At 42.4% G+C, this 20,346-nt stretch overlaps 2 protein-coding genes across 2 annotated transcripts; one reads left to right on the forward strand and one right to left on the reverse strand.

Moving 5' to 3' along the window:
• Positions 1-924: 924 nt before the first annotated feature.
• errfi1a (ERBB receptor feedback inhibitor 1a) lies at positions 925-7,336 on the forward strand. Its single transcript, XM_061069873.1, has 4 exons — positions 925-1,143; positions 3,634-3,833; positions 4,032-4,120; positions 4,305-7,336. Exons 2-4 carry the CDS (start codon positions 3,688-3,690, stop codon positions 5,297-5,299), a joined length of 1,230 nt encoding a protein of 409 aa, XP_060925856.1. The 5' UTR covers positions 925-1,143; positions 3,634-3,687; the 3' UTR covers positions 5,300-7,336.
• Positions 7,337-12,708: 5,372 nt separating this feature from the next.
• Positions 12,709-15,535, reverse strand: LOC132999495 (mucin-3A). The gene is made up of 9 exons (XM_061069185.1): positions 15,250-15,535; positions 14,981-15,105; positions 14,449-14,513; positions 14,152-14,354; positions 13,855-14,020; positions 13,594-13,758; positions 13,044-13,114; positions 12,861-12,943; positions 12,709-12,750 (listed from the first exon to the last, which is right to left on the reverse strand). Exons 1-9 carry the CDS (start codon positions 15,533-15,535, stop codon positions 12,709-12,711), a joined length of 1,206 nt encoding a protein of 401 aa, XP_060925168.1.
• Positions 15,536-20,346: the final 4,811 nt, after the last annotated feature.

A 20,346-nucleotide genomic window follows, 5' to 3' on the forward strand; every position in this document is an offset into this window, starting at 1 on the left:
TCTGACTGCAGGGTTAAAGCCAGTGATAAATGAAGCTCTGCAGACTTTGAACACATCAAGTTGACTCATGCTTAAATTAGCCCTCCGTGTATGTGTTTAGTTTATTTAGTTCATTTCCGTGCAATTTAAAAGGAATTTTGCTAAACAAAACAATACACTTATACACCTGTAGGCGTTCCATTAGTGAACAAGCAACCGGAAGAAGAAAAATCCTATATTATTTACAACTTTCATAAAAATAACACAACATAAAAACAGATTGACAACCCTTTTTAAAAATCTTTTTTGTAATTTTTCGTCGCTCAAGGCAAGAGGTTTGATTGGTTGACCATAATGAAGATTTAGCTCAATAAGTTCATATTGTCACTTTAGTCATTATTTTTGCTTTAATTTGTTTTAAGGGCTAATTAAAAAATTCCAGCTTGCAGTTGCGGTAGCTGTGGCTCAAGTGAAAGAAAAGATCGTCCACTAACCAGAGGTTTTGATACCAAAATAGTCCTCAGGCAAAATACTGAACCCTAAATTGCCCTTGATGGCTCTGAGTTGTGAGTTATGTATGATATAGAAAGTGCTTCACGGTGTGAGTGAATGGGTGAATGGCAAAACTGTGCTGTCAAGGTTTTCAGTAGTAATCAAAACTGGAAAGCGTTACACAAATAAAGATCATTTTTACCATTTCACAGAAATAAACACTTGCTTTAAAGTAGTGCGTTTAAGGCATTTTACGCATGACCAATAATATGTCTACGTCAATTACTAGGTGACCCGGTGCCAGTCCATCTGAACTCCAGCGGTTAAAGAGACACTGGTGCAAAAACAAATCCAGACTGTGCCTTTAAGGGCAAGTGCGCGAAGGCGGAGCCCCAGCACGTCTCCAGGCTTATAAGGCTCCGCGCACTACAATGCTCGACTTGTCTGAAAAAGTGTCACAGTGCAGCCGGAGCGTCAACAATCCGCTGGCGCCCCGATCCTGATGCAATAGGAGAGTCTGAAGATTAGAGAGACTCAAAGTGAAGCCCCCCCCCCTCCCTCTCCCTCTCCCTAACCCGTCTCCACAGAGGAAGAGGCAGGAGCGAGGATCCGTATTTACCGCGGAGGAGTGTATGGGCTCAGCCGGCGGAGGGAAGCTGGAGAGTTATTTAGGTGAGTCCACACAGAGATCTGACATGTCCTGGTGGAGGCTGCTGCTGTGGGGGGGATCCTGCCTGTTGTTTTGTATGTTGCTGCCAGCTCCACACATTGATGCAACTTCAGGCTCCTTTAGAAAAAAAAACAACGTTGTGTCCACGTTTTAAATCTTGCTGTTGCCAGTAGCATGGCTGTTGAATTTGTCTTCAAATTTGAGATTTGTAGGATTTGAAAAAAATGTATCTTAGAGAATAAAGGAGAAAAAGAAGAAGCAGATTCAGACCGGTTCTAAATAAATAAACAAAAAGTCAGAATGTATTTTTTTTTTTGGATATCTTTTAGGCGCTCACAAATTATACACTGGAGTAATTTTCTATTTGGGTTACATCTCAATATGTCCTTTCCGCCTAAAGTAAAAGGAAATGATCATTCATTGTGTATCATCATAAGGTGGCCTTGCCAGATCGCTGACTTTTGTGTTGTGGTGTGAGTCACCTGCCTGCTAGAGGGCTTTTTAACCATTACATGATCTCAATCCGGTAAAGTGAGGGGGTGTGCGCGCTCTTTGCTTGCCGCACAGGTAGAGCGGGTATGGTTGCTCGGAAACCGCTGCAGGGGTGACATGAGCGGGGTGTGAACTTGCTCTCAAGGCCTGCGTGCGACTCCACCACCACGCTGCTATCTGCTGGTGTTTGACATCACTGCTCACCCCAGCAGACCTCCTCACCCCCCAGCAGCCATGTGGCATCTGCACACACAGATGGAGCCAGTCCACCAAAAGAACCAGAAAGGTCCAGACGCCTATAATAATTATGATTATGATTCTAAAAGAAATGGAGGCTCATTCTGTGTTCAAATGGTCAGTACTGGTGACTTACACCATCCTCCCTTAAGAGGGTCAATGCTCTGCATGACTTCACATCATTTGTTTAATCCTGTTGCCTGTAAATGCTCCTATGGTTAAACTGCCAGGAAGAACTGTCTCTGCACCTGTTGCAAGAGGAAGCTCGGGCCCCTGGGGATTCATTATCGAGGATCATGTTGCTTCCCGTCCCCCAGCCGAACCGAATCGACGGCCCTTGGCGACAGGGGGTGGCGTGCCTTGTTGGGCAGTTTGGCTCGGGCTCATGGCCCAAGCCTTCTTGTTGTTTTAGAGCTTTGTTTCTCGCCAGCTGTCAGGGCAGCATATAAATATGGCTCACAGGGGACCAGGAGCGAGGGGGGGCCGTGTTCTGCTCAGTCATCACTCCCACATTATAAGGAAGACAGCGTGTCCCTGTGTGTGTGCACACACCTCATTTGTGGTCTCCAGCAGAGATAACCATGCACCGGGGTTATGGAGGCACCTGTTTCCCTGCATTCTGTAAAACAGGATTAATGCTGTTAAGACGACTGCTGGTCCACTCAAGTCATGAGATTTGCTTCAGCAATGCACGGCTGGTGTCACACTGAATTCAGACATGGTGTATGACAAACACACCTTTAGTTACCGAGGATATAATATTACACTGTGGACTTGAACATTACATTTTTAGATTTTCCTGGGACATCATGAATGGGATATTCCCCAAAAACTTATCCAGTCTACTGCTGAACCCACAAATATCACCATGCTGCAGAGTGTTCTCCTCTGTGAATATTGTATACATTGTTTACTCAACTCCGACGCATACTTGACGTGACACAGACGTTCAGGTGATTTGACATGAGGAGTTCTTGCAACATCAGGTATATCTGTGGTAACAGGAGAGTCCCATCCTCTGCTGTTCAGGACAAGTGAGATTGCAGCAGCAGAGCACAGCACATTCAAGTTTTAAAATAAACCGTAAACCTGTTGGGATTCGACGTTACAGTGTGTAGAAATGCAAATCTGAAAGCTGATTTTCCACCTTAAAATTAAGGTTTGTAAGGGAGTAAAGAGATCATTTATTTACTCAATATACAACTACACCTTTCGATTGTAATACCACTTCACTTGAATCATGAATCAGTTCAAATTCAAGCCCTTCTTGCTCTCCTCATTTACACCCAATGAAATGTTTCTTTCTCTTAAAATGCAACAGATCCTAGCAACTGTTTTACTTTGTTGGGGACTTATTTTCGCTGTTGATCAAGACTAGTACTTTAATTCTCACTCAGAACATTATAAACAACTCTGATCTGTCCTCAGGGCGCATTGGGACACAAGTGTATAAACGTCCTTTGAAACCAAGCTCCTGTCCTCCCTCTGTTATATGAGATTTGTAGCCTTGCTTGTCATCATACAAAACAGACAAGGCCATAACTAAACATTTGCCTCTATGGTGGGCAGCAGAGCGGGGGGGGGGGGGGGGGGGGGGGTGTTTCTGTGCCTTGTTTGGTTTGTGTAATATCAGTATTTTGGTTCTTCCTGGCTTCACTACAGGATGTTATCTCGTGCTGCCACATCATCTGTGTCTGTCCATCTGCCTTTGCTTCCAACCTCCTTTAACAGTCATTCTCGGTTGTGTCTTGGCTATGTTGCAGTTCCACCAGAGGCAGGGGCAGCCAGCCGGGCGATCTGAGTGTTTTCTGGCTTTGATGCGACCCGAGTGTACCTGGAGCATGTCCACAGTGGGCCTGACTGCCCAGGAGTTTCCCATAGAAAACCCCTTCCTGCGGGGCAGCTACTGTCACAACATGGCTGGATCCAAATCCTCCTGGAGCTCCCGCCCAGAGCCAAACAAGTGAGTGTTGAGAGGCCAGGACTAGGAGTAATCCATCAGGGGAAGATTGTCAGAAATGAAAACAAATTTCTTTAATTCTATTCTGCATGACATGCTTAGATTGTATGGTCTGAGTCTGAGATTATTTGTATATCCCAATGAAACGTTATTAGCCTGGAAAAAAGCATCTAACAAGATACATTTTTTCTTATTTAACAGCTTCTACTTCAGTATGGAGAGAGCACCCACAGAACGCAGCTCTCCAACCCAACACAAGGGGCTGCCTCCACCGTCTCTAAGTCATGACAGTAAGTGTATGACCTATCACCTTTATATTAAAAGGTCCTCTGAAATAAATGCAAATATGACAGAATAGATTTAATTTGTGATTTTCCAGAAATGGAGAGAAAGTTCACAAGATCGCTTGAAGTTGTAGTTGTAACAATTGTTGTTAAGGAATCACCCTCAACGTCCTTTCTTTTCCTCTGACAGGACACAGTCCCAACACACAGAGATTACCTCCGAAGAAATGCCGGCCCTCCCATCTCTCCCTGTCCTGCACTGCTGAACCCTCCACCCCAAGTCCTGTTGACGACGACCAGGTGGTCCCCTCATTCCAGAGGCTCTCGGTGTACGAGTGCAGCAGCCCAACACAGAGACCGGGCAGATGCTCCAAGCCTCTGCCCCCCATCCCTCCACGAACAGACTTCTCCCATGAGCAGGCCATAGACAATGAGGTGGAATTTTTCACGAGTACGGACGACAGCTTGTGTCTGGTGTCCGATCCGAGTCCCAAATCGTTTCCTTTTCTTTTTGGCCGACGGAGCTTCAGGGACGGCGGGCAGATAAACCATGCCTGCTCTTACTACGATGGCCCATTTAGACCACAAATCCAGAGACAGCCCCAACAGCACCATCAGATGCAACCTCCACAGGAAGTACGGGAAGAGTATGAGCAGCAGCAGCAGCCGCAGCAGCGTCAGGAACCCCCTAAGCCGGTGGTCTGTCAGAGACAGCAGGACAAGGCTCAGAGGAGGCTCCGGCGCTCTCACTCAGGCCCGGCTGGATCCTTTAACAAAGTCTCATTGCGCCTCGCTTGCCACAAACGCTACACCAACAGTATGGATAAACCTGAGCAGCCCCCCCCTATCCCTCCTCGAACAAAGACAGGAGACTACCGCCGCTGGTCAGCAGAGGTCTCATCTGGGGCTTATAGTGACGAAGACAAACCACCTAAGTTGCCCCCAAGGGAACCTTTTTCCAGAGGCAGCTCTCGTACCCCCAGCCCCAAGAGCCTCCCAACATACACTAATGGAGTGATGCCTCCAACCCAAAGCTTTGCACCAGATCCTAAATACGTGAGCTTTCGAGGTTTACGGAGACAGAACAGTGAGGGCTCCCCCTGCATACGTCCGGTTATGGAAAACGGTGAGAAGGTCAGCAACACGCATTACTATATCCTGCCTCAGGAGACTCACCTCGTGTAGAGACATTTTCTTCGGAACATGGACAGCTCTGCAGCTCGCAATACAGAAATGTCGGACTGCGACTGCAACACCGGAGGATTTACTCTGATTTGAAGTTTTGGTGGAAGTAGCAGAGGACTTTGCTGTACATGAGCAAAAAACCACTTGACAAAATGGTGAAACTGGACACTAACAACCCTCAAATTGCTGCTTTTACAGTTTAAATATTTTTTATGAACCCCTTATGTATTCTGATCACACAGGGTATGTGCGCACTGTATTCAGTTACTGGTAATGTTGGAGTAGCCGTCACAATCGAGATACCTTACATACAAATCGTATCTCTGATAAGGCTGTGGGCAAAATTCAACACTGTAGAGCTTATTTTTGATATGATTTTTATTTTATTTGATGACATTCAATAATGTGCTGTTTTTGCTGATGTTGTGGTTCAGTCAAGAAAGGGACAAGCGGGCCTTGGACCTCGTGTGCTCAGTATTTTGTGTCTGTAAGGTTGAGGCTGTTTGATGCTGCTTACCTATCTCACTGGGGACAGAAGGTCAGTAATGTCACCACAGATCGCTTAATCTATGAAGTCTAAACACAAGGGCAACTACTTTCTAACAATTTGAAGGATGTTAGCACGCAATTCTCAATTCTGTTTGCTATTATGTATCGACACTGATGGCTTCTCCTGCCTTGATGAAGATTCAGTCTTATTCCGGCCTATACTATGTCTGTGTAAATTTGTGTTTCCCACATGGCACATTGTCATGGTACATTTTGTCCTGAGAGAGGGGTACATTACTGGTAGCTATGCATGTTTCCAATGGAATGTCTAGTGCAGCTTACATGGTGTAGTTATCTGATGAGTGTGTTTGTGTATATTATATGTGCGTGGACTTGTTTGTGCATACGTGCATGTGAACAACGGTCGGAAAAGTGTTGCGGTGATTTGTAAAAGAGTGACATTCTACAGTGAAGTAGGGAATTGTCAACCATATTTGTTACTGTGCTCTGGTTGTTGAGCTCAGCCCTCCTCAAAGTGCACACATTTGTTTGCTTTGTGTCAGTCGCCAGGTCCATTCTCTTGCACAGATATCGACCTGTTGAACATAAATGAATGAATGTATGCTCTTCTTACTGAAATTCCGTCAAACAGTTGGTGGAGCTTTTTCTTTTCTTTTTTTTCTTTTTTTTGTTTTGGTCAAGCTGTGAGTCATTACTTGGAATGAATTTGCCTCAAATACTACCTCCCTTTGATATTAAATCCTATACTTCATATACTCCCCCATTTTAAATTGTGTCCTAAGGCAAAATCGTGACATCGTGATCTAAAAGACACAAGGTAAACGGCTCCATACGTGACCCGGATGAAGCTTAAATACGAAGCTACAAAGTCAAGTATAACCGAGTATCCTAAAACCAAGAGTTTAGATCAGGCAGAGCTCAGAGATGTGAGGCTAACCTGATAATACAGACACATTACAAAGACAGTGCAGGGTTTACCTACCTGACACAGACTTTCCTGTTCTGCTCATGCATTCCTGCCTTACATGATTGCAGTGGGTGTGGTCTGAGAGACTTTGGCTGCTGGCAGCCTAGAAAATATATGAACTTTTATTGTTGTAGATTATTCAAGAGGCATCAGGATGATATCGTAAATGTAGCATATGTATTGAAGTAACCCTTGGTGTTCAAATTGGGAAACATAACTGCTAAGGTCAAACGGTCATTGAAGTATACTTCTTTTCTCCCTCCTGCTCACGGACCCTTGCCAACACAATCTTGCTTTTGACTTAAACGTTTTTTTGAGAACAAAAAAAGTTTACATCACACACTGATACTATTTAATCTTAAGGTATTCACATGTCTTATTAGAAATGATGAAACTGAATGAAGTTTATTGAGACATAACTTCTCTGCTGTGGTGAAGACATGCACTGGGAGAGTACAGTATGCTGTGTACAGTATTTAACTATTCCATTTGTTATTATGAATAGTCGATAAGTATATTGTCTTTAAAAAGGAAAGCAAAATAAAATGACTTATTTATGAGCCTGCTTCGTTCTGTTTCTTGAATCTGTCAAGAGTGAAGTGTCAACTCAGCGGTCTGGCCTGTTTTATCACCCACACACACCCTCATGCTGTGCCTTATTGTGACTGGCCTCTATCCAGAGAAAGGAGAGTGACTTACAATGGTCGACTGACAGGTGTACAGTATATTTCCTTCCTCTTCCTGGTTATTGCAGTCTCCTCTTGCATGATTGATTAGATTCTCTGTGGCAGACAGTTTTGCACCCACACGTTTTTGAAGCACTTAACAAGGTTACAAACATTTTACTCCTGACTTGAGTCCATGTGGTTAGGCATGGAGCCGAAACCACAGCGAACGACACATGACATCAGAGGCCAATTAATTACTAAATACTCTGCATTTCAGCTGCAATTACAGCCATTTCTGTAGGTTTGCTGTGCGGGTATAGCATTTGATTTTGCATTATTCTGCCAATGAAAACAAGAGGCAGCAGGCGGAACTATCTAGGCCACCTGGCTGCAAACCCTTTCATTTGTTTCCTTCTCCAGCAAGCTGCTAGGTGACAGCATGGGTGGTGACTATGGCAACTCCAAGAAAGACAGGTTGCTCATTTTAAATATAGTCAGCTGGAGGCAAGAAAGATCAAGTGCCAGATGAATTAACAAGGTGTGTGGTTTTCTAAATTAATAGAAAAGCAACACACACGGTTGCACCCATAACTAAAAAGTGTTGTGATGCCAGAGGGAAGAACTCGCTAGGACCTCACTTTCACTATTTTCATGCCTTCTGATCAGAAAGGCCCTAGGAATCATTATGATTCTGAGTTAAACATCTGAAATGTGTAGTTGTTGTCTATTCTTTCTTTGTCTTTTCAAAATCCGGAGGTAAATAAAAAAAACTCCTGACTGAGCTTTTCCTCTCTGTCAACACAACTTGAATCTTAACTGGGTTATGGCGCTGACTTGTGTTCATCGGCATCGAGAACAAGAGATTTAACTTCCAGTTGACGACACCAAATATATTTGTTTCCCTCAGTTAATTACAGAGAAGTCCTTGGCTGGCACTGTTGCCTAAACTCATTTTAATTACAATGATTATTACGGTAATTATGATTACTGCATTTCTCATTAATTGCTTCACAGGCTCTGGAGAGTAGTCGGCAGGAAGAGAACATTTCTCTTTGCTGTTTCCTGCTTATAACACAAGTCTGCAATGCTGCATAGATCTGCAGAAAGATTCACTGGTAGAGGAAATACTGTTTAACCAATAACAACCTATTGTGTGAAAATGAGAAGTTATAACTAAAACACCAATATAATAAATTTCATATAGTAAATTAGTTAAATGGAAAAAAAAGAAGTGATAGAGATGGATCTATATCTGCACTGAAAAACAGAGTGATGAGAAATTAATTTCTGAATTCTGATACATAGGGAGAGCAAAACGCTATCTTTAGTAATAATGAAGATAATAAAAAAAGAGTTTATGCACAGATTGTTGTGATACTAAAGGAACTCACCGTGAAAGCAATTTGAAGATTCAATGATTCAAACACAATATACACACAACAAAAAACATAAAGTAATTTCTGCCTATGACCCAGATTCACTTTTATTTAATTATCTTGTCAAACGTGTACGCTTGTATCTGTTATGTACACGGCAGTTACATTGTGCTATATCCTAACCTGTCCTATGTCCAAAGAGTGGAAAAACTGGAGTTCATATGTTCTGTTGCGTTTGGGTGGGATTCTTCTGGGTCTTCTGATCTCCATCCCACTTTCCAAATATGCACCTTGATTGGACAATATGCAAATTGGTTACATTGACAAGTTTTTATTTGTATTGGGGTGTAACTTTTCATTTGCTGTGAAGGGTGGACACAGTTGTGAATATTTAACTGCTGCTGGTTAAATTTTACCCTGGTCAAAGTGCTTGTTTTGAACATATAAACCTTCTGTGAACGTAAACGCTTTACGTCTTGAGCCACTAGTTGGAGACAAATATCCATTTACCCTTTCATATGAAAAGACAACAACAACTCTTTATTTCTGTTATGGATCAGCAACAGGGATTTACAGACGCAACTTAGGGTGCAGTGGCTGTTTTTTAAAACAAGTGGTCGCTAGGTATAATATTGGACTGCCGATGAGCTGGGAAACCTGGTTTGCCGTCAGTGCAAATTACCATTTTTAAAGTTATTTAAGCATGAAGAATTTTCAGATCATTTCTATCAAATCTTTACAAATTCAATGAAACTAACTTGATCCCTCCACCTTTCAATATTCCTCCCTCCTAACTTATTACAAAGGCAAAACAGCTATAAACGTTAATGCATGTATGCCATCTAGTGACAGGGGATAGTAATGACTCAGCAGGACGTCCATAAGCAACCATCACCCTCTTATTAGGGATAACCAAGATAATTTGTAATGGATCCAAACACAAATCCCCTAAATCTCTCGGATATAAGATCTTAAATTTCAACTTGGTAAATTTGCACTGGGTTACATGGATTAGACTGCATGAAAATCAATAACATTTCCACTCTCAGGTTTTAACAGTTAGGAGCTACTACAAGTTGTCTGTGTGGTTTCCCAATTAATCTAATTCTAGAATTATTCTGTGCTCTCTGAGAAGATGTATTCTTGAGGTAAAAATCATCAGACCAAGAATTGTACGACAACACGTCCGCATGTTCCTGTGTAAAGACAATGTTGCTGAAACAACTCCCGCACAAGCGTTTGAGAAAGAGACAAAACGAAGTGTCATGACTCTGGACTTTGCCTCCTGAATGAGGATTGTCTTGGTTTTGATTGTGGAGTGATTTTTTTTTGTTTAGCCTGCCCTGTACCTGGTTTTCCTTGTGTTTGGATTTGTGTTCTCCTGAACACAAGTTTTCAGTTTCCTGTTTTATTTTGAAGTTTTGCTCCTTGTGTGTTTCTCCCCTTTACTTCCAGTCTTTTTCCTGTTTCCTGGGCCCCCGTGATTGTCTGCACCTGTTCCTCATGCGTTTTACCTGTGTCCAATCATCCTGCCTCCCTTGTGTGTGTAAGTCTCTGTGCTTCCCTTTGTCAGTTTGTCATCTTACATGGCCATCTCACATCCCTCTCTTGTAAATTATAGTGTTTCCTAGTCTCTTTACCAGTTTTTTTACCAGTTTTTTTTTCAGAGAGAGAGAGGGAACGCTGGCGCTAGCTGGCTGCCGCTCCTCCTGACACTTTGTTACCGCTTTTTTGACTGTGGAGCTGGGGCTCGCCAGCCTGTGGTCGTTGCCGGACGGCGCGGCTTGTTTTTGTGTTCTGTTTTTTACATCGGTGCTGGCGATGATCTCATACACCGCCCCGCAGCTACGGCATTGGCGCAGCTTCATGTCTCCGTCCGACAAAGGGTTTAAAGCCCTCCGTCAAGAGTGTCTCCTCTACATCTTGCTGAGGTTCAGGAGAGCCATGTTGAGGCAATCCTCAAAAAAATGAAATCCTGTACCTGTACCCTGGACCCCATTCCCACTGCTCTGCTCAAGTCACATATCCCCACTCTCAGTCCTTTCATCACCAAGGTTGTTAACCTTTCCCTTCAGTCTGGCTGTGTCCCACCTACTCTCAAGGTTGCTGTAATCCGCCCCCTTCTCAAGAAACCCACCCTGGACCCGGAGGTTCTAGCTAATTACAGGCCTATCTCCAACCTTGCCTTCCTGTCCAAGGTGTTAGAGAAGGTAGTCGCTTCTCAACTTCAGGACCACCTCAAACATAACAGCTTGTTTGAAAAGTTTCAGTCAGGATTTCGTTCAGCCCACAGCACTGAAACGGCTTTACTCAGGGTTACAAATGACCTGCTGATGACAGCCGATGCAGGATCACCCTCACTCCTCATCCTCCTGGACCTGACTGCTGCATTTGACACAGTGGATCACACCCTCCTCCTAGAGCGCCTCTACAACGCTGTTGGACTATCAGACTCTGCACTCAAGTGGTTTCAGTCCTACCTCTCCGGCAGAACTGAATATGTCTCACTGGGAGGATGCAAGTCCAGACTGCTCCCTGTCTCCTGTGGTGTTCCGCAAGGGTCGGTCCTCGGCCCCATCCTCTTCATTATTTACATGCTCCCACTCGGTCGTGTCATCAGCAAACATAGGATGTCCTGCACTGTTATGCTGATGACACACAGCTTTACATCAAAACTGCCCCTAACCCCTCTGCAGCCATTTCATGTCTCACCGCCTGTCTTGGGGAGATTAAGACATGGATGAGCAGCAACTTTCTCCAGTTAAACAGTAGCAAAACTGAAGCCCTCCTTGTTGGCACTCCACACCAGGTTCAGTCATCCTCCATAACTCAGCTCACCTTCGACGGTCAGGTCATACCCCTCTCCTCCACAGTCACTAATCTGGGAGTTAGGTTTGATCCTCACCTGACCTTTAACGACCATATAAAACACCTGTGCAAAACCTCCTTTTACCATCTCAAAAACATCTCCAAACTCCGCCCCACTTTAACCCTGTCAGATGCAGAGAAGCTCGTCCACGCATTCATCTCCTCTCGCCTGGACTACTGCAATTCACTTTTCACTGGGATCACTGGCAAGAACATCCAAAAACTGCAATTCATTCAAAACAGCGCTGCCAGGATCCTGATGAGAGTCCGTAAATATGAGCACATAACACCAATTCTCCACTCACTCCACTGGCTCCCTGTCTCAACCCGGATTGACTACAAAGTCCTACTCCTCACCCATAAATGCATAAATGGACATGCACCTCCCTACCTACAAGAACTCATCACTCCCCAAACCTCCACCCTCACCCTCAGATCTACAAGTAGCTCACTCCTTCGGGTTCCCAACACCAAGCTCCGCACCATGGGCGACCGGGCCTTTTGCTCAGCAGCGCCCCGCCTATGGAACGGTCTCCCTGACCACCTGAGGGCAACACAGACCCTGGACTCAGAAGACTGGCCTAAAAACCTTTTTATTCAAGAAGGCGTTTTTACTTTGAGTTGAGTTTTAGGACTTTGATTTTAACTATGTACTTGTGGCACTCTGAGATTCTCGGATGAAGAGTGCCTTACAAATAAAATGTATTTATTTATTCATTTATTTATTTTTTCTTCTGTTAAGCCTTTGAGTTTTTGATCACCGTGTTTTTCTGATTTGGGATTTTGCCTTTTTTTGTAAGAAACATTGACAAACATTAATAAAATAGTATAAATTAAAACACTGGAGTCTGAATTTGAATGCTCAGTTTTATAGGACACAAGACACTACAGTCGATTAAAATGGATAAAGCTTAAATAAAATCATCATAAATACTAATAAGTCACTTCATGTGTTTTATACACTTGACAACACAAGGAAATATTCAAATAAAACTATAATTGTCCAGACTAAAGCCTTCATTAGGGGTTGATGTCCCACACCTCTGGATCGTCTGTTGTGACCTGAAGAAACAAGAAGGATCCCATATTAATATCAATATGTTTACGATGAGCTTACATTTAGTTATAGCTTAGAAGCGTTATTCGAGAATAATAATTTAAAAAAACAATACCTGCACTTGAGTGTCAACATTTCCTAGATGTGGTCTGTAGGCTTCTGATAAGTAAGGGTCTTTCATTCCCAAGTTATTGTACGCTGTAAAAAGAATGTGATTACGTTAAACCTTGCAAATTTGAAAGTCCTTGCTGGGATAATTCTAAAATATGTAAATGAATAGAAGAAAGCAAGAACACACCTGAATCAGAGAAGTCAAAGAAATCATCCTCTAAAACAGACAGTCTTCTGTTAAAGGAGTTGCTCCTTTTCCTAAAATGGAGACAGGATGATTAGTTGTACATGTCGGTGTGTGCAGCTTTCACCATCGACATAACTGTACTGGTAGATGCATTTAAAGGGATAGTTCATCAAAATATGAAAATTCCCTCTATACACTCATCCCTAGCCTTAATGTCCTCTGATATCTGTCCGTCGGAGATGCTAACGTCCGCTAGCTTAGCCACTTCTGTTGGAGTTTTAGGCTTTAAAACATTTCGAGTCGAATATGAATGTTGGGGCTTCCGGACACTTGGGTGACACTCCACGAGCAGTATGGAGGCACGTTATATTTTTTCTGTATTATTGCGTCTGAAGATAGGTGACTAATCAACTACACTGTTTGCCCCTGAAACTCAAAGTGTTTTGTGGACTCAAACACTTCACCCACCCTTCCATGGCACCGGGGTGAGTAGATAATAAGTGCATTTTCATTTCAGGGTGAACTATTCCTTTAAGTCATCATAACTCACCAAATTCCTGTATATTTCCTTTTGGCATAGACGGCAATGATAATGACAATCAAGAGCAGGAATACTGCTGCCAATGATCCAAACAGGGCTCCATAGAAAGCTGGACCCCGGCGGAAGAATTCACAGCGTGGACCATAAAACTGCTGCAGGCTTGACTCATAGCACCTGGGATGAGAAGATACAAGAGTGAATTGCATTGATAAAAAGTATATGTTACAAGCATTCAAGTATATTTAAAAGAAGTAAAGGTTTTTGTCTTACCGACATATAGGCCCTTTGTGAATTTCATTGAGGCACTCTCCATGCTGATTGCAGTAATTGGGATCGGTTTTACAATGTCCAGCACACTTCCATTGACCATTACTTATCACAGCAGTGTAATTAGCAAATAGAGTGCAGTCAACATAAGGATGCAGGTCTGTAATATCTAAAAATACAAAAAAGTGGTGTTTATTTTTTTCAACACTTTTAGAACCATAAAGCAAATGTAAACAAATGAAACATATTAAATGAAAAAAATAAAAAGCAGCAATATGTCAAAGGTAGTAACACACTTACTGTTAATTTCAGGTGGTGGGAAGGTGATTTCCTTTAACTTCACACTGCTGTTATCAAAGGCCCGAGAAATCTTATTTAGGTTACTTGTGTTGTTCAAGATATCAGTCAACACCCCCACAAGGTCAGTGTTGACAAACTGGATTTGTGTTTCATTATTTAGATATTTGTATTCTGCAAGACTTGCTGCAACAACACTTCCGTTTCTAAAGGAGCAAAAAAGATAGAAATTAACCCAAAAACTCAGACTGCATTGAATTAAAAACTCAGTTAAATCGCTTTAAGTTCAAAGAAACTTACGATAACTTGATGATTTGTACTCTTTCAAAGCTTTGTGGGTCCGCTTCTTTGCAAAGGGCTTGAAGCTGGAATATAAAACAATCAGTATTAAAGTTACACAAACTTATGGCACTAAATACCTTATATAGACAGTCACTATACAACAATTATCTGCAATTATTTTTTAAACGCCACCACTTTAAACCTGTTTTACTGAATAAAACTTCATTAGGATGGGATATGAACCAGGAAAGAAGCCCTTTAATAAGATTAGAATAAGGGGGCAGATCCAGAAACAATTTTTTCTCTGTATACAATTGCAAGATATGGCATTAGCCTTGATGGAGGTATGCACTCTCTGAGCATCCTTCAAGTTACACAAGGAGATCAAATATCAGAGGATTGTCTTATCTTTCATCTAAGTTTCAATAAATTAAGTTGTCTAGTTTCTGTGTAAAACTGCTGACAGATATTGATAAGTAAAGAAAATAAAACCTACCTGGCAGAGGTCATGATGATTACATTGTGTAACTATGAAAAAAATAATATTTACCTGCAGGACTAATTTGTTGATGAATTCTTGTGATTGAGTTGAGTTTAAATCATTAAAAGCAAGCTGAAAATCCATCTGGATTGACAAGGTAAAATTAGTTTTTCGTGTTGGTATTGCTCCGGTATCTGCAAAAAAACATGAGACAAGGGGCATTGCGGTTAAAATACCATTAAATGAACAGAAAATTACAAAAAAAAAATTAATAGGACATTGGGTCAAACAAAAAGCCAAAACACAAAGTATTGCATTATGGAATGAAAAATTCTCACCAATATGAGCGGAGGTGTCATTGACTCCAAAAGCGCAGATATCACCGTAGACAGCATCCTGACATTGGCACTGACAGCGTCTAAGTGTTGAATTGTATTTACAGACACCGCTGGCACACTGACAGTCCTCATCTCTACACTGAGGAGTTGTAGATTCAATTATAGAAGTTGCAGACAGAGTTGTAGAAGTTAAAGCACTTTGCAGGGTTGTTTTTGTAGGTTCAGTAGTCTGCGTGGTTGATGCTGGTAATGAACTGGTTGGTTTGGAGGAAGTTGTTGGCGTCATGGATTCACTTGTTGTGGAGTCAGCCGAAGTCTGCGTTGATGAAGTAAATATGGTTGTTGATGGAGAAGGACTTTGCAGGGTTGTTTTTGTAGTTTCAATTGTACTGGTGGTTAATGCTGGTAATGAACTGGTTGTTGTGGTTGATGTTGTCGGCGTCGTAGATTCACTTGTTGTGGATTCAGCTGACGTCTGCATGGATGAAGTATTTATGGTTGTTGATGGGGACGCACTTTGCAGGGTTGTTTTGGTAGTTTCAGTATTCTGGGTGGTTGATGCTGGTAATGAACTGGTTGGTGTGGTAGATGTTGTCGGCGTCATATATTCACTTGTTGTTGATTCAGCCGAAGTCTGCGTTGATGACGTAAGTATGGGTACAGATACTGGAGCACTTTGCAGGGTTGTTTTTGTAGTTTCAATAGTTTGGGTAGTTGATGCTGGTATTGAACTGGTTGGTGTAGTTGATGTTGTGGGAGTCATAGATTCACTTGTTGTGGATTCTGCTGACGTCTGCATGGATGAAGTAAATATGGTTGTTGATGGAGACGCACTTTGCAGGGTTGTTTTTGTAGTTTCAATAGTTTGGGTAGTTGATGCTGGTATTGAACTGGTTGGTGTAGTTGATGTTGTGGGAGTCATAGATTCACTTGTTGTGGATTCAGCTGACGTCTGCATGGATGAAGTAAATATGGTTGTTGATGGAGAAGCACTTTGCACGGTTGTTTTTGTAGTTTCAATAGTTTGGGTGGTTGATGCTGGTAATGAACTGGTAGTTGTGGTAGATGTTGTGGGCGTCATAGATTCACTTGTTGTTGATTCAGCTGAAGTCTGCATGGATGAAGTAAATATGGTTGTTGATGGAGACGCACTTTGCACGGTTGTTTGTGTAGTTTCAATAGTTTGGGTAGTTGATGCTGGTATTGAACTGGTTGGTGAAGTTGATGTTGTGGGCGTCATAGATTCAATTGTTGTTGATTCAGCCGAAGTCTGCATGGATGAAGTAAATATGGTTGTTGATGGAGAAGCACTTTGCAGGGTTGTCTTTGTAGTTTCAATAGTTTGGGTAGTTGATGCTGGTATTGAACTGGTTGGTGAAGTTGATGTTGTGGGCGTCATAGATTCAATTGTTGTTGATTCAGCCGAAGTCTGCATGGATGAAGTAAATATGGTTGTTGATGGAGAAGCACTTTGCAGGGTTGTCTTTGTAGTTTCAATTGTACTGGAGGTTGATGCTGGTATTGAACTGGTTGGTGTGGTAGACGTTGTGGGCGTCATAGATTCACTTGTTGTTGATTCAGACGAAGTCTGCGTTGATGACGTAAGTATGGGTACAGATACTGGAGCGCTTTCTAGGGTTGTTTTTGTAGTTTCAATAGTTTGGGTAGTTGATGCTGGTATTGAACTGGTTGGTGTAGTTGATGTTGTGGGCGTCATAGATTCACTTGTTGTGGATTCAGCTGACGTCTGCATGGATGAAGTAAATATGGTTGTTGATGGAGATGCACTTTGCACGGTTGTTTGTGTAGTTTCAATAGTTTGGGTAGTTGAAGCTGGTATTGAACTGGTTGGTGTAGTTGATGTTGTGGGCGTCATAGATTCACTTGTTGTGGATTCAGCTGACGTCTGCATGGATGAAGTTTTTATGGTTGTTGATGGGGACGCACTTTGCAGGGTTGTTTTTGTAGTTTCAATAGCTTGGGTAGTTGATGCTGGTAATGAACTGGTTGGTGTAGTTGAAGTAGTGGGCGTCATAGATTCACTTGTTGTGGATACAGCTGACGTCTGCATGGATGAAGTAAATATGGTTGTTGATGGGGAAGCACTTTGCACGGTTGTTTTTGTAGTTTCAATTGTACTGGTGGTTGATGCTGGTATTGAACTGGTTTGTGTGGTAGATGTTGTGGGCGTCATAGATTCACTTGTTGTGGATTCAGCTGATGTCTGCATGGATGAAGTAAATATGGTTGTTGATGGAGAAGCACTTTGCATGGTTGTTTTTGTAGTTTCAATTGAACTGGTGGTTGATGCTGGTAGTGAACTGGTTTGTGTGGTAGATGTTGTGGGCGTCATAGATTCACTTGTTGTGGATTCAGCTGACGTCTGCATGGATGAAGTAAATATGATTGTTGATGGAGACGCACTTTGAAGGGTTGTTTTTGTAGTTTCCATTGTACTGGTGGTTGATGCTGGTATTGAATTGGTTTGTGTGGTAGATGTTGTGGGCGTCATAGATTCACTTGTTGTGGATTCAGCTGATGTCTGCATGGATGAAGTAAATATGGTTGTTGATGGAGAAGCACTTTGCATGGTTGTTTTTGTAGTTTCAATTGAACTGGTGGTTGATGCTGGTATTGAACTGGTTGGTGTGGTAGATGTCATGGGCGTCATAGATTCACTTGTTGTGGATTCAGCTGACGTCTGCATGGATGAAGTAAATATGGTTGTTGATGGGGACGCACTTTGCAGGGTTGTTTTTGTAGTTTCAATAGTTTGGGAAGTAGATGCTGGTATTGAACTGGTTGGTGAAGTTGATGTTGTGGGAGTCATAGATTCACTTGTTGTGGATTCAGCTGACGTCTGCATGGATGAAGTAAATATGGTTGTTGATGGGGACGCACTTTGCAGGGTTGTTTTTGTAGTTTCAATAGTTTGGGAAGTTGATGCTGGTATTGAACTGGTTGATGAAGTTGATGTTGTGGGAGTCATAGATTCACTTGTTGTGGATTCAGCTGACGTCTGCATGGATGAAGTAAATATGGTTGTTGATGGGGACGCACTTTGCAGGGTTGTTTTTGTAGTTTCAATAGTTTGGGAAGTTGATGCTGGTATTGAACTGGTTGGTGAAGTTGATGTTGTGGGCGTCATAGATTCAATTGTTGTTGATTCAGCCGAAGTCTGCATGGATGAAGTAAATATGGTTGTTGATGGAGAAGCACCTTGCAGGGTTGTCTTTGTAGTTTCAATTGTACTGGAGGTTGATGCTGGTATTGAACTGGTAGGTGTAGTTGATGTTGTGGGTGTCATAGATTCACTTGTTGTGGAGTCAGCCGAAGTCTGCGTTGATGAAGTAAATATGGTTGTTGATGGAGAAGGACTTTGCAGGGTTGTTTTTGTAGTTTCAATTGTACTGGTGGTTAATGCTGGTAATGAACTGGTTGTTGTGGTTGATGTTGTCGGCGTCGTAGATTCACTTGTTGTGGATTCAGCTGACGTCTGCATGGATGAAGTATTTATGGTTGTTGATGGGGACGCACTTTGCAGGGTTGTTTTGGTAGTTTCAGTATTCTGGGTGGTTGATGCTGGTAATGAACTGGTTGGTGTGGTAGATGTTGTCGGCGTCATATATTCACTTGTTGTTGATTCAGCCGAAGTCTGCGTTGATGACGTAAGTATGGGTACAGATACTGGAGCACTTTGCAGGGTTGTTTTTGTAGTTTCAATAGTTTGGGTAGTTGATGCTGGTATTGAACTGGTTGGTGTAGTTGATGTTGTGGGAGTCATAGATTCACTTGTTGTGGATTCTGCTGACGTCTGCATGGATGAAGTAAATATGGTTGTTGATGGAGACGCACTTTGCAGGGTTGTTTTTGTAGTTTCAATAGTTTGGGTAGTTGATGCTGGTATTGAACTGGTTGGTGTAGTTGATGTTGTGGGAGTCATAGATTCACTTGTTGTGGATTCAGCTGACGTCTGCATGGATGAAGTAAATATGGTTGTTGATGGAGAAGCACTTTGCACGGTTGTTTTTGTAGTTTCAATAGTTTGGGTGGTTGATGCTGGTAATGAACTGGTAGTTGTGGTAGATGTTGTGGGCGTCATAGATTCACTTGTTGTTGATTCAGCTGAAGTCTGCATGGATGAAGTAAATATGGTTGTTGATGGAGACGCACTTTGCACGGTTGTTTGTGTAGTTTCAATAGTTTGGGTAGTTGATGCTGGTATTGAACTGGTTGGTGAAGTTGATGTTGTGGGCGTCATAGATTCAATTGTTGTTGATTCAGCCGAAGTCTGCATGGATGAAGTAAATATGGTTGTTGATGGAGAAGCACTTTGCAGGGTTGTCTTTGTAGTTTCAATAGTTTGGGTAGTTGATGCTGGTATTGAACTGGTTGGTGAAGTTGATGTTGTGGGCGTCATAGATTCAATTGTTGTTGATTCAGCCGAAGTCTGCATGGATGAAGTAAATATGGTTGTTGATGGAGAAGCACTTTGCAGGGTTGTCTTTGTAGTTTCAATTGTACTGGAGGTTGATGCTGGTATTGAACTGGTTGGTGTGGTAGACGTTGTGGGCGTCATAGATTCACTTGTTGTTGATTCAGACGAAGTCTGCGTTGATGACGTAAGTATGGGTACAGATACTGGAGCGCTTTCTAGGGTTGTTTTTGTAGTTTCAATAGTTTGGGTAGTTGATGCTGGTATTGAACTGGTTGGTGTAGTTGATGTTGTGGGCGTCATAGATTCACTTGTTGTGGATTCAGCTGACGTCTGCATGGATGAAGTAAATATGGTTGTTGATGGAGATGCACTTTGCACGGTTGTTTGTGTAGTTTCAATAGTTTGGGTAGTTGAAGCTGGTATTGAACTGGTTGGTGTAGTTGATGTTGTGGGCGTCATAGATTCACTTGTTGTGGATTCAGCTGACGTCTGCATGGATGAAGTTTTTATGGTTGTTGATGGGGACGCACTTTGCAGGGTTGTTTTTGTAGTTTCAATAGCTTGGGTAGTTGATGCTGGTAATGAACTGGTTGGTGTAGTTGAAGTAGTGGGCGTCATAGATTCACTTGTTGTGGATACAGCTGACGTCTGCATGGATG

The sequence above is a fragment of the Limanda limanda genome, chromosome 4, assembly GCF_963576545.1.
Source record: "Limanda limanda chromosome 4, fLimLim1.1, whole genome shotgun sequence".
In the NCBI taxonomy this organism is placed as follows: Eukaryota; Metazoa; Chordata; class Actinopteri; order Pleuronectiformes; family Pleuronectidae; genus Limanda; species Limanda limanda.

Bases quoted from the DNA above. Each gene is read 5' to 3' on its own strand.
- errfi1a (XM_061069873.1), top strand. From the start codon at position 3,688: ATGCGACCCGAGTGTACCTGGAGCATGTCCACAGTGGGCCTGACTGCC. The intron at 3,834-4,031 runs GTGAGTGTTGAG...CTTATTTAACAG, and splicing joins TCCCGCCCAGAGCCAAACAA to CTTCTACTTCAGTATGGAGA. The intron at 4,121-4,304 runs GTAAGTGTATGA...TTCCTCTGACAG, and splicing joins ACCGTCTCTAAGTCATGACA to GACACAGTCCCAACACACAG.
- LOC132999495 (XM_061069185.1), bottom strand. From the start codon at position 15,535: ATGACGCCAACAACTTCCTCCAAACCAACCAGTTCATTACCAGCATCA. The intron at 14,021-14,151 runs GTAAGTGTGTTA...TTGTATTTTTAG, and splicing joins CCCACCACCTGAAATTAACA to ATATTACAGACCTGCATCCT. The intron at 12,751-12,860 runs GTATTGTTTTTT...TTGTTTCTTCAG, and splicing joins ATGTTGACACTCAAGTGCAG to GTCACAACAGACGATCCAGA.